This window comes from Labrus mixtus, chromosome 20 (assembly GCF_963584025.1).
Source record: "Labrus mixtus chromosome 20, fLabMix1.1, whole genome shotgun sequence".
NCBI lineage: Eukaryota > Metazoa > Chordata > Actinopteri > Labriformes > Labridae > Labrus > Labrus mixtus.
In genome coordinates, this window is record NC_083631.1 from 22,802,449 (window position 1) to 22,817,200 (window position 14,752).

The 14,752-nt window shown below is 44.0% G+C and overlaps 1 protein-coding gene across 1 annotated transcript in view; it reads right to left on the reverse strand.

The window, feature by feature from the left end:
- hdac5 (histone deacetylase 5) overlaps window positions 1-5,841 on the reverse strand; it is a 29,143-nt gene extending 23,302 nt beyond the window's left edge. The window contains exon 1 of the mRNA XM_061026751.1: window positions 3,138-5,841. Within this exon, the coding sequence (XP_060882734.1) occupies window positions 3,138-3,294 (157 nt within the window). The 5' untranslated portion in view covers window positions 3,295-5,841. The remainder of the gene's footprint in view (window positions 1-3,137) is intronic.
- Between the last annotated feature and the right edge of the window lie 8,911 nt (window positions 5,842-14,752).

Below are 14,752 nucleotides of genomic sequence, written 5' to 3' on the forward strand. Positions count from 1 at the left end.
CATGGGCTAAAACCTTCACTTAGACCGACACAGAGCACGATCTTAACTAAACTTCTCCTTTGCACCTTTGATTACATTTACCATTAATGGCCAGGCACTCCGCACAGCGAGAAACAAAGACACGGCTCCAAACGCACACCGCTAATTATGAGGAAGACGGAGGGGTGTAGTTTGAAATCCTGTTGCTGTTTTAAGAGCTTCTGTTTCATATTCCTGCTGCTGCTGCTGGGAGGTATTTCTGGATCCTGATATATATTCGTCCTTTCTCTCTCTCCCCCCCATCTCTCTCTCTCTCTCCCCATCTTGTTCGCTCTGCATTGCTAAAAGAAAATAGGCACTATGACATCAGCCCTGCAAAACACTAAAAAAAAGCCCAGAGAGAGAGAGAGAGCGAGGGAGGTAAAAATAGTATAATGGCTGTGTGTACTTTAGACAAATTAGAAGCTTAGAGAGAGAGAGAGAGAGAGAGAGAGAGGGGAGTCACATGTGTAGCGTTGCCATAGAGACCGAGGGTGGGTCAGGAGTATTATGGGCTGGCAGACTGTAGGTCATCCACAGAGGATGCTGTCGGTTGTGCTACAGCAGAGTTTGTGTCTTTGAAAACAACCTGAATCGATCTCTCAGCGTGCAGAGCCGACTCTGAGAGCTGCATTAACCCTGATTTTCATTTTGGACTTTTTAGGCAAATAAAGAATAAATGTGATCCAGAGACGTAAAGTGCAAAAAAACACTGCAGCAGATGACACATTGCATCTCTCACATTTAACCGCCTGTGAGCCTGTTAAGTCTGAACACAAACTCCTAAATACACGGATCTGGGTTCGTCACAGAGCCGATACTTTAATTGCAGTGGTAAAGAAGATTAGACTGAATCTACATCCTGCTTGCACCATCTAACAACCTTCTGGCATCCAATCGTGGCACCCAGCCATATTTAAACCTCGCTTTGGCAACGCCATTGTTCGGCAAACTTCCCCGTAACGAGGCCTGCACGGGTTAAATACTCATGACCGATAAGTGGATTAATGACCTTTAATAAGAATGCAAAGATGAAGAGAGTTTCCTGAGAGTTAAAGTGATGAACACTGAAGGTTCAGCAATGAAAGAGTGTTACAAAAAAGTGTTCCTCAAAGTCTGCAAATGTCCCAAACCAAACATCTCCATGCTCTTCTAAGTTAACAAGGAGCAGCAGGACATCATGAGAGAAGGATTTACAGCACGGAGCTCGAGGCACTGGGGCCCTTCTGAAAAAGTAAAGAGGAGAACGTGTGTCTCATGAGTTGTCCTTTGCATCAGGGATGAGACATTCAACATGCACTTTTTATTTCATCAGTAAAGATGTCACTCCAGGACTATTTCAAATGATTGAATACTTTGTGTCTTTGGGTTTGCAAAACAGTTGTTGCAGGAATATAGTAAGGAACATCTTGATTGGACACTCATAGCCTTATTAAAGCTGCAGAGATTTTGATTTTGTGTTGGTTTGGCGCCCCCTGTGGACAAATCTGTACCCGTTATTTATTTTCCCGTACATGCAAATCCCAAACTGCTTATATTTTATATTCAAATATATCCCTCACTGTGAGTCTTTGCATTGTAAATGTAAACAAAGGCAGTTTTTTGGCAGCATGTTGTTAAAGGTGGAGTCAGTAGAAATGTTCATTGCAGCTTATAAACAAAACATTCAAATTAGGCCCCTCCTCCTGGGCTCATCGCCACCAGAAGCTCACACTCACTGTAGCGTGTACGTTTACTGCTTGTACAGCTACTGCAAGCTACCTGAGAATATTACATTTGTTGTCATGGAAAAGCAAAGGTAAAAGAAATCAGACTAACTTTGCGGCCGTGGGAGAAAACCAACTGAAGGTTTACTCTAGTTTTGGAACAAGCTTTACAAGCCTGATTTGAATAGCATCCGATCTTTGAATTGTATCCACTCTTAAACTCACCAACGCTGTCATTGGCTGGAGGAAACACACCAGCAGCTCACCGTCCAGAAACATCCCGACTAACTCAACCAAAACATCAAAGTCCAGTCAGAGGACAGGGTCTCTGCAGGCAGTAAAACTACGATATAAAAAGTTGTCAGTCTTGTTGTCGATGCTCTTTACTTCTCTTGTATGTCACAAAGAGACATCAGTATTAATTTCAGTCAGTTTCATAACGAGTACAGATACTCCTCACAGGAGCTTTAAAACGCCTCTGTAAAGACTTTTTTATTTATGAATCAAACAAACGTTTCTTATTCATAAATCGCCAAATCTCATATAGAGCCCAACTAGACCGCAACCTTTGTAAAAAATAGAACCCTGTATCTCAAGACAACGATCACAGGATTAGTTTGACCCTGAAAAACACTGAAAAGAAAATATTCTTTAAGGATGATGAATTAAGGGTTTTTAAATTGAACTGAACCGGAGGAATAATGACTTTAAGTTTAAGTTTGCTGCTCGTGTATCTTAACCTTAATGAACTCATCTCATTGGACAATTTAAAGGTGATAATTAAAGACTTGGAGGCAGTAAGTAAGTATGCTTGTAGTTTGATTTTGACAAATATTGGCTGGTTATTTCGTGTCTTTTTAAAAGTATTAATGTCATTTATTTTGTACGATATTAGTATAAGAGGCTGCACATCGTCTGTTGGAAACTTTGTGCTGCTTCCTGTCTCGGCACAGGACGCTTCTGATCCCAGCGAGCTTTTCCTGGTTAATTAAAGGTTTAACTGAATAATTGACATATGAGGTTTCAACAACTTCTGCAGCACTTCTGCACACGTTTTAAGGCTTAAAAAACGGTAACACCTTCCTTGCTTCTGTTTGTTTGTATACCTCTGCCATGCATTCTTCATTTCACCTCACATCTCAAGTATCTACCCCCCCTCCCCCGTCCCAAACACGCCGTCCATCCTCTTTTCCTCTTCAATCAACGCGACCTCTGAGCTTCCACCCACACAAACACAAACACACTATCCTGTCAGCTTATAAGCACGCACTGGAACTCAGCATGACATTAACCTCGACCAGATTCTGTTCACATCACACCATAATCTGCTTTTTTACATTTTGGATCCAGATCTTTAGTCTGACCCCCATCGAGCCCCTCTCCCCCGTCCCTCCTCTCGCAGAGATGACTCACCGGCGGTGGGCATGTTGCTGCTGGAGCCCCTGCTGTCACTCAGGAGCTCCAGAGGCTGGTGGTGGCTGTCTGTGCTGGCGGAGGAAAAACACGACTCAGTCTCATAGATGGTCTGCAACATGGCGCACAATCCTGACACGGTAGGATGTAACAGCATGCCAAGACAAGAGGCAGCTCTCTGTTTTGTCACTAAAACAGCCGTCAGTTCCTCTTCCAAGACATTTTTCGTGGCCAAGTTTAGGATTCAATTTGCCAAGGAGCAGGGGGGGAAACAAACACTGATGTGTGCTTTTAAAAATGTTGAATCATGGGAAAAATCATCCTGGCATGTGTGGAAAAATAGTCCCTTCAAAATTGGAAGCTTAAATGCTGTTTTCAGGATTTTCAAATGCACAAATATCCAGAAGAAGTCCATCAAAAATGCACGAGAGAACTCCTCCGTGCTTCTATTATGTAATCCAACAAAGGTGTCCCGATCAGGGTGCAGATTTTTGCAGGTAAACTCTCAGTTTTTTCTTGAGCTTTCACCGTCTCCTGCGCTTCAGTTTGACAGTCAATGACAGTGACAATATCCTCTTATTCCCTCTCTTGCAGATCCGTCTGTTCGTCTCCAAGATAGGATTAAAGCAGCAAAGAGGAGATGAACAGCTTCAAGAGTCAAATTTGGCAAAAAACTAGGCTGTGCATTGGTCTTAAATGCAACTTTCTGGTTTAGTTAGTGTTCGTCGATATCACCTGGTGCTGGTCCGTGCAGGACAGCAGCTCAAATGTTGCAGACAGAAAGTTTGTTTCCTCTTGTGCACGAAAACCCCTCTCTGAGTCTTCACCAAACAAATTAAGCAAAAGCAGGATCAGAATCTTCTCTGTGCATGTCACTCATAACACTCTGCATTGTCCATAAGCTGAGAAAAGATGGAAAGGATCAGTTTGGAGCCGCTGCAGCCTCCTCACCACGTCCTGCAGCTCAACAACACATCAAAAAATATTGAGACGAGGAGAAGCCGAATTCCCCTGCTCGGGTGCATCAAAGGCTCCTCATGCTGTTCTCCTCCTTGATGACGAGAGGGAGAGACGAGGAGAGGAGGAGGAGGAGGAGGAGGAGGAGGAAGAGGAGGAGGAGGAGGAGGAGAGGCTAGGACGTAAATAGCTTTGGGAGAGCGCTCCCCGAGGTTCCATGCTTCCAAAATTAGAACGAAGCGCTGAGAGAATGACAGAGAAAAGAGACACAGAGAGGGAGGGAAATGCAAAGGACGGAGGGAGAGGGATAGAGCGGTGGGATGAAAAAAAAAAAAAAAGAAATGTTGAAGAGAGGAAGGCTGTGGAGGAGAAGACGAGTTTGTATCCTCCCAGAAAAAAAAATGAGCAGCAGGAGATCACACGCTGTCCTCTTCTCCCTCCGCTTGAAAACACACAAATAGAAGCAGGCGGCTGCAGAGTGAAGCTTTGTACAGCGAGCAGAAACAGCTGCTGGTCAGACGGCTAATATTCACTGTCTGAGAGTCCTTGGTGTGTGTGTGTGTTTGTGACTGTGTGTGTGAATGAAGGGCTTTAGAGAGAGAGAGCGAGGGAGAGAGAGAGAGAGAGAGGACAGAGGGAGGAGGCTGGAAGTGGATCACTGGGTGGAAAAGAAGTTAGACGGATGAAAAGGGAGTGAAACATTTTATTTGACAACATTTGAAGGAAAAAAAGACGAAGAGGAGGAAGAGGAGGAAGAGGACAAGTCCTTCATCGCCCGTTCTCTCCCTTCACCTTCGCTCGCTGCATGCTGCATGTTTCAGGAGTCGGATTGGCCGACTGTTTAAAAGATTAAAGAACAGGCAGTGGGGGAGAGGAGCGAGGAGAAGAGAGGCATTTACTAACACAGTAGATTGGGGGTTGATGGAGGGACTATAGCTGAAAATAGCCTGCCAGGGAGGGGGAGGAGCTACGGATAAAAATAGACGACGGGAAAGAGAGAGAGAGAGAAAAGAGAGCAGTAAGCCTACAGTTCTCGGGTGGGGTGGAGGTGGAGAGGAGAGGAGAGGAGGGGGGCGTTCAGTGCTGTCATGTTTCTGCAGCACACAGCCAAGAAATCACCCGTCAATCAAACCGAGTGTGGGCGGGACTCAGACCTCTGCCTTCATGTGTTGTGTTGATGCAGTCTGAGCGTTTTTTTAAGGTGGAGATAGTCTGAGTCCTAACCATGGCTAACAACTGAACAGATATCTCAGTGACTCTGGGAAAGACTCGGTGATGCTCTGACTCCGGTCTTTCAACACCAGAAGGTCAACGCTTTCACAAATGCTTGATGGATTGCACCAAATTATGTCTAAACTTTCAACTCCTGCAGATGATGAATACTGAATATGGATGTGATCCTTAATGTTTCATCTATCAAAGGGCGTGTCCAACATTTTTTTTTTGAATGGGGTCCCCCAACTTGGACTAATGCAGGGGGGGAGGCAGCATCAAAAAAGAAAAATGTCAACACTTAAATGCCTAAAATGTTGCTTTCAGCCTGCACCACAATCCTAGCAACAAATGTTTTATTTTTAGGATAATATCAAATAGTTTGTCAAACAGAGGGCGAGTATAAAAACAAAAAATTTACAAATTTTGGGAAATGATCTCAATGTACTTAAACTGGACAGCGTCAAAAAATATATAACAGCCAACTCCATTCGAGGCAATAACAAAAACCCATCTACACTTGAGTTCACATGAAGGAGTTAAGTGCAAGAATCAGACAAAATTGTCCTTGGCTCGAACTTCAATCTCCTGTGTCCTGCATTATTGTTAGCATGCTAATGTTAGTGCTCTTAAGTTAGCTTATAGCTTCACATTGCATGTAAATGTACACAGAATTAAACAGCTTTTATACACAAGGGGAGGAGCCGGCCGTCCCGTCCATGTAAACACGGCTCTGACAACAACACAGCCAGCGGGACTCGAGCTTCTCACTCATTGTAGACAGTCATGACTCAGAGACACATTTACACAGGATAGACTTTCTGCTAAATTTATGTGTAAAATGTTGCACATTATTCCTTTAAAGTGTGAAACCGAGTTTTTAGATAATGCAAAAAAAGAGTTTAACACAAAGAAATGTAAACAGCTGCTGGTGCTTTGCTGTGAAACACCAACAAATCGCCTTCAGTTAAACAGATGTTTGGTCTTTAGACTCCTCCAGTTTGCTGATGGAACATTAAACAAAACGTCCAAACAACAGGCCCTGCTACACAACTTTTCTGACCCAAAGCTTCTCCACAAAGTGTTTTTTTTACCAGCAGAATGAGAGGTGTGTGATCGCGAGAAAATGTAGCAGAGAATCCCGGGAATGTCGTGTTTATATCCAAACGCCGCCCTGCTCACTTTTGTCCCCTTACAGTCGGTGTGGATATGATTAATTGAAACTGCTGGCTCCTATTTTTAGCGCTTGTTTGTTCCAGCTCAGTCGGAGTCAGGTGTTTGGTTTAAGGAGCGGGCTATAGAGTTGTAGCAGGAGTGCGTGGGAAACAATAAACAAAGAATCTGAACAGATCCTAAACGTCTTGAATGGCGGCGCCGCTGAAACGCACTGATTGACGCACTGCGAGTTAAATAACGGACATGATTTAGTCTCCTGGGTGTCCATTAGCTCCTCGTCTCTGAGCTGATGATGACAGTGTCCTTTCCAGAAATGATAATATTTTATTGAATCATCCTATCATCACCTTCATCCCACCTCCTCCTCGTCACCTTCATCGCCCTCATCATCCTCACCTCCTGTGTAAACGGCTCAAGCACATTTAGGGCCGCCTCGCTGTGACTCACAGCTACAGAGACTAAACACACACAGAGAAGAGAAAAGGTGCACACACACACACACACACACACACACACACACACACACACACACACACACACACACACACAGAGGGCTAATTTTGTGATGTTGTGTGTGTGTGTGTTGTGTTGCTGCTGCAGCTCTTCTATTATCCAGCGCGGTGATTACTTATTTAACATTTTGTTCTGTTATCTAACGTCATCGTTTTAAATCACTTTGGCACAAGAGACGGAGAGGAGGCGACTGACCAGATACCCTGTCTGACATCAGAGTGCTCCCACATACTAAACACATCTGCTCAAGGTGTGTGTGTGTGTGTGTGTGTTCAGTGTGTGTGTGTGTGTGTGTACTGCAGTAGCTCAGCCGATGACTCATCTCTGCGTTTCTATTTGAGGCGCATGAACCTCTGGAGTCACACTGCTGTCTGTGTGTCTGTATGTGTGAATGTGTGTGTATGTACTATATCTGTATCCATGACAACCGAATTATAGTCAGTCAGTCAGTCAGTCAGTCAGTCTGAGACAAAGGTGTCAGAAAAATACCTGAGGAGGTCTAACAGGTGTCATGACAATGCGATTCCAGCTTAATTAATCAGCCTTTGATTTATGTTATTATGTTACACAACAGTTAGTTCACACGGAGTAATCTGATTGGACGAGAGGTATTCCATGAGCGCCGATAAGCAGTATAACAGCACTGTGGCTTTAACTGTATGACTTCTTGTTAAACAATAAAGCAGGCGGTCTTTTATTTTTTAAGGTAGATTTTTGGGCTTTTATTGACGAGACAGGAAGTGGGTAGAGTCAGAAATCGGGGAGAGGGAGGGAGAGTGGGGAATGACACGTGGGAAAGGCGCCTACTTGGAGGTCATTAGCAGCGGTACAGTGCAGCTCTCTTTTTATTTGCAATATTACTTTCTGATGAGAACACCCGTTCAAAAAGGACATACAAATATTTGCGAGCCAGCTTGGAGAGTTGGGGGTTTGTAGCGCCCCCCCGTGTCTCTCCATCAAAGCAGTGGGGTGCGGTCTGCAGAGAGAGAGGGGGGTCTCTCTCATGTTAGTTTGCATCTCCTGAATCACGCCCCCGTTGTTTTGCAAACATGTGACAGCCAAAGAATCCAAACCAGGGACTAAGACACAACCACTGCGTCTAGATTCAACTCCAGTCAACCAGTCAGACATTCAGGTGTTTTCAGACCAAACAGTTCCAGGGACTTTTTGAAGAGGAACTATCCACTAGGGAGTTCCCTGAGAACTACACTCCATGGGGACTTTTGCCCATGGTGCTGGGAAAGTACCGACTCTGAAGCAGGAGCTATAAAGGTTCCTCTAAACGGGGTACCGTTCATAGTTCCTGCGGTGCAGAATCACTAAAAAAGGGGGGAGGGTTCCAACAGTTCCTAGAACTATGAAAAAGTTCCTGCCTACTTTCTGATCTTAGAGATAGACAGAGATGTTGAGAGACTTACCTGAAGTGTGTGATGAATTCATGAACCTGGTACTCCCTCCTCGATCCCTCCTCTGCGTGTGTGTGTGTGTCTGTGTGTGTGTTAAAGTGGGTCCTCGGAGTCAGCCATGTGTCGGAGGACAGTCGGTGGACGGACAGACAAAGGAATCAGAACTTCTCCTTAATCTGAAAAAGAGAAAATTAGAATATTTTAATGTTTAATAATCAGCTGTTGGCTTCGACCAGGACTTTAACTCCTAACGTGGGGTCGTCAAAAAAAAACGCTTGGCTATCCAGCCATTGCACTTCCTGAGCACTGCAGAGGCCCCCTTTAGCAAGGCAGCGGACCCCCACCAGCTCAGGAGCGCTCGCTGTGTGCAGCCCCCTTACTCTGACATCTCTCCATTAGTGCATGTCCACAGGATCCTGTTTGTGTATGTTTGTGTGTTTACCTTGCGGGATTAATAAATGAAATCTTCTTCTTCTTTTTGCATACTTTAAAACAGACATTTTAATAACACATCACTTAAATAATCTCCAGGTTTTACTCCGTGTGTACAGCTTTTTGAATGAATTGGTTTTGATTTCTGTTTCCTCTCTTTCAGTGTGAAAGCTTCGACATCAACGATGTCTGACCTGATCTTATGACATTTTTAGATCCTGGTTATAACATTTACTTATTTTTAGGAATTTAGGAAACAGCTGCACCCTCCTGCCTGCTGCAGCCTTCTGGTCATGTGGCGCCACCTACTGGTCTATTAAAGTATTGTGTGTGTGTGTGTGTGTGTGTGTGTGTGTGTGTGTGTGTGTGTGCTTCTCTTTTTTCATGGTGCATCACTGATCTTATACTTCTCAGTGTTTTGTTCAAATATTTCATCACAAAATATTCTTCTAAAATGTGTGTGTGTGTGTGTGTGTGTGTGTGTGTGTGTGTGTGTGTGTGTGAGGTGAGGCTCACGCTGCGTAGCTGTAATGTGATTTAAGAGGACATCATGTTTATTTCTGATCCCACTCAACTTGTGTTTACAAACACCCCCTCCCCACACACACGCACACACACACACACACACACCCAAAGAAAACAAATGCATTCATTTCAGACCTTAATTGATCGTGATTAACTTGTTCGGCTGACGGCCCTTATAAATACAGAACATTTAAATTAATAATGCCCAATGTAAAGCAAAAAAAGTGGACTGAAATTACACTTTTTGGGGGGGCTGTGTCAGCTGAAGAGAGACAGGAAATGTTGGGAGGAGAGAGAGGGGCATGCAGCAAAGGGCCGCGGTCGGTATGAGGACTTTAGCCTACGTACACGGGGCATGAGACAGAACCACTAGGCTATCTGCGCCCCTGAAATTGCAATATTAAAGATCAAAATAACAACTAAGCCGGTTCCGTCCTGTCCGTCTATTTTTGGCAAATGCTCTCTTCACAGTATTTGCTTCTTCAAGTCTGCTAACTCTAAGAAGAGGAAGTCCGTGTCATTACGGCGACTCAGCGTGGTGCCGATGTAATAAGTGTCAGGGCCGAGATAATGGGATGAAGAGCTGTAAGTGAGTGTGTGTGTGTCTGTGCGTGTGTGTGTCTGTGCTTACAGGGCTAACTAGCTGTGGCAGACTAACCTGCTGGCCAACTATCCCATTAGCCTAATGACATGCAGAAAGAGGAAGGGACCAAAAAAAGAACAATTGGGGAATAAAGAAAACAGGAGGAAAGAAAGTAAGAAATAAAGAAAGGCTTCAACATGTTCACACTTCTGTAATGTGTCTTAATGTTTGCAAAGCGTCAAGATAACTCTTTCTCTCTCTGCCACCTCCTCCTCCTCCTCCTCCTCCTCTTCACACCATCATTTCCTAAAATACCTGGCCCTTCCCATTCTGGAGAGGAGTCGGAAGTGCTGCCTGGCAACCGGGGAGCTGGCTGCCGTGGTAACGGTTCACCTGAGCACCTCTTCCCCAAACAAACGGCAAAACACGAGCGAGGGAGAGGGGGAGAGAGAGAGAGAGAGAGAGAGAGAGAGAGAGAGAGAGAGAGAGAGAGAGAGCAGGATGTAGAGCCCGAGTGGTAATCGGTCTGTCACAGAATTTGTTTATAGTCTGCTTCTCTGGATGGCACACACACACACACACACACACACACACACACACACACACACACACACACACACACACACACACACACACACACACACACACACACACACACACACACACACACACACACACACACACACACACACACACACACACACACACACACACACACACACACACACACACACACACACAGTAGCTGTCCATCAGGACTGCATATTAAAGAGGACTGTTACACGTGAAGCTGCAGTGATTGGTCACAGGTGTAATAATGTAAGGTAGTGAAGGTCAGAGCCGCCATAAAGTCGATCTTTTAGTTTTTTTTTTCTCTTTTGATATTCTGACCAGGATTTGTTGATGTCAACAGCTGATTTGATGCCGCTTAAAGAGTCTGATTTTCGTTATCTTGCACATTACGATGGCCGCGATCTTCTGTCTTAAAGTGGCTGTTTAATATCTGTGATCTGATAACAAGTGGTCATCACTTAAGCACAGCGTTTTACACTTCGCATTGACGAAACGTCTCCATTGAGTAATTGAGATCAGGATCCGCTTCTCTGGCGGGTGGGCGCTGGCCAGTGGTGGGAGCGAAATGACCTGCTGAGATCCATATCAGCTTCTCCTTTGACCTCGAGTCACATCCACAGAGCGCTTCTTTTAATCATCTTGGACTTAAGACGAGCGAGGCCTCTGCTGATACACACGCCAACAGACAGACTGGGGATCCAAATCCGTGCTGTGCTGGGCTCAAGAGACACGGAGACACGCTGTTCCACTAATTAGCATACAGTGGAACGCCTTAAGAAACGGTTGATGACATATGTGACACAAAGCTGTTATAGGGGTTTCACACTTTCCCCAAATTTTGGTGGTGAGCAGCAAACAAGTGAACGCAAACGGCCAACTTTCCCCGAATTTTTATCCTGCCTAACCATCTTGTGTGAAGTCGGTGTGTGAACCATCGCCAGCCGGTGCTGTCTTCATCTTCATGCATGTAATGAAACTGTTCTTCTCGGCTCTCTTGTTGATAACTCTTTGAGGTGCATGTGTGAACAACTGACTCGGGAAGATTTTCTAGAAGTTTCCAGAGAGCAATGTGAAGCGGCTTTGTGTTGCACATCTATTCTCTCTCCACTCGACTTTCTCTGCCCGGGTCAAAGCGCTGAAACCGCTGCGGTAAAACTGGTTCGTTTTGTCAGCAGAGAAGAAACTTCATGTTCAGGATAATAAGAAAAATTTGACTGTTAGTTGTTAAATGTTCATAAGTACATAAAACACCCCCCATTTATCAGGTTGGATTGTCTATATTTTACTTTAATATATCGACTGTAGAAAGAAAAGATTTCCCGTCAGGATTTTTTTCCAATAACGTGCAGCCCTAAACTAGACTCCAGTCTTTGTTGTAGCAACATTAATCCACGAATTGGCAAGCACTTTGCACAGTGCAACAGTGATGAGGAAAAACTTTAAACATGCAGAAACCTCGAGGAGAACCAGACTCATTGGGGGGCTGCCGTCGGCCTCGCCTGGCTCGGGCGAGAAAGTGAGGTTTGTATGAAAGCTAGCAAATAAATCAACTTAATATGAAGTCAAATGGAGCAAAGTAGAAGAGTATGTTTTTCATGGAGTGGACCCTGGAGTTAAAAGTTAGTGCCACGGCCCTTTAAGCTCTTATATAACTAATGGACGGACCTTTGAACTTCACGGCTTTAGAGTGAAAAAAAAAGAAAGAAAAGAAAACAACCAGTTCATGATGGAGCTGCAAATCCCCGACCACCAACCATCCATCCATCAAACCAACCAGACTCTCAGCAGCTGGTGGGATGTGAGGGTCAGCACCTTCAGGGATGAAGGACCGGGGCGGTGTTGTGTTGATTCTGCATTCATGTAAAGTGAACATTAGGGTTTTGTCGGAACATATCCGAGTCATTCTGCAGCCACGAGAGTATAAAATACTAAATCAGTTCTTAAAATGTGTGTTTATATTCCTTTCCTTGTTAATCCCCTTTTGGGTTTCACATCTCTGTGTTTTTGATGGATGGGTGGGGAGGGGGTCGATAGCTTTTCAAGTCCACTGTTGTGGCCGACAAAAATAAGAGCGCTGCGAGGGACTAGACACGGGAGAAAAAACACAGTAATGCCACTTCCACATTAGGAAGGGAATATTGCAAAAGTCTAGGAATAATTCCTTACCAAGAAATCTCTTCACAAATGTGTTTGTCTGCATAAAGGTGTCTCTAGGGCTGGGAATCTTTGGGTGTATGAAGAGTCGATTCAATTTGGATTCTTGGGGTCACAATTCGATTCAGAATCTATTTTTGAAATAGTTCATACTTCAGGAACTACTCCAGTCCTCTGTGAGACTGGCTGAATTTCTTGCTGCTCCATTTTTCATTGAGTTGCAGAGCTAGAGCTAGCATTAGCACTTAGCAGGGAGTGACTGATTAGCCCCAAAAGAAATCGAAGTTAAATGGAAGTTATTTAAAATCTCAGAATAGAAGAATCTCGATTTTTTTTTGTCGCTCCAGAAGTGGACCTCAGCTCATCTCTTGCATTGTGTAGAAACTACGTCGTCTCATGTCTCATTCAGCGGTCAGTAAACTCACAGTATAAACTCCTAAAGTCATCGGTGAGGTGCTTTGAGTGTGAGCTAGAGCACGCAAGAGGTAGAGAGCGAGCAGGTTAGACAGGGAGGCGTGTGATTGGTTCATCAGATTGGTACCTCGTGGCAGACATTGTTCAAAGTTTTTGCAGCCTTACAAACTGATACAGATGACAGACTTTCTTTGTTCCTTTTTCAGAGAACCTGAGTTATTAATGTCTGTCAGGACCTAAAGACAATTTCAACCAAAATCTTAAAAAAGTATTTCTGGAGAAAATGACCAACCCTGCATTTAACATTTCCAGAAATACAGATGATTGATGGACAGTAAATCCGGACATTAAATGTTCTGTTTGATCCCACACAGAGCAGAAAGGAGTGGTGGATGGATTCCTCACACTGTTAACGACTGTAAGAACTTCTAAATGAAAGCTGTAGTGGTCAGTGATGAGATTAAGATCTGATATAAGAGGGAGCTGACATGTTTTGTGTTGGTTTTGTGAATGCATGAGTCATTCCATGACATCACGATTCTCAAACTGCTGTAAAGAGCTGAGAGTATAAATCCACAAGCAAAAAGCATGGCCAGCAGGTACATCAGAATACACCTACACTAATGCACAGGAACATAAAAGAATGTCCTGTTTGGACTAACACAACTCATCTTGAGGCAGAACACCTGAAATGGTGATGAAAATGTAATTTATTCTCCCTGAGATATGATGCCATATGATGCAGAAATAACAGCCATTGTGAGGAAAACCTGAGCAGTAGAGGTTTGGATTTTATTTGTGCATGTGTGGGACACTAAATGTGTGGCCTCCATCTGGTACAGTTGTAGTATTAATAGTTATTTTTTGTTGTGTCATGCACAGAATGGCGCCCTGCCCACATAAACTTACAAGACACTCACTACAAAAGAGAACAAGACAAGAGCAACAACAGAGCGAGAGAGCACAAGAACAAACACGCCTCCATGCACGTCACAGAAAAAAATCAAACCAAATATAACCACGCTTCTTCTTCTTAGAAGACGCTCAAAGACACACGCTGTACCTCCTGACACATAAAACATACTGTGCCCTATTACACAAACACAACCTGAGCCAGGTGAAACAGTTTGTACGTCAACAGTAGATCAGACAAAGAATATAAATCAGGTCACTCTGCAGCCTTTTTGCAGATAAGGCTGACATCTCAGACTGTGATATAAGTCTAAAAGGATTTATCACTAAGGTTTGCATTGCCTGTTTACAGCTAAAACAGATAGTCTTAAACATTTTTTTTGTTAGCTTGTTATCTGCAACAGCCATGCACGATGTATCCGTCAATCGATCTTTATTTGTATAGCGCCGATTCAAAACAAATGTTATCTCGAGACACTTTAAAAAAGAGCAGGTAAAAAGACTTTACTCTTCTTTGTTATGTTACAAAGAATCAACGTTTATCCATCATGAGCACTTAGCGACATTTAGCAAAGTTACAGCGGCAAGAAAAAACATCCTTTAAGAGGCAGACATCTTCAGAACCAGACTCATGATGAATCTGACCCATCTGCAGAAACTGCGCCGAGCTTGAAAAATGGGATAGAGGAAGATTGGATAAGATGCAGGATGAAGGAGAGGGACAGGGAGGAAGATGAATGAGGCATACAGATGCCTTG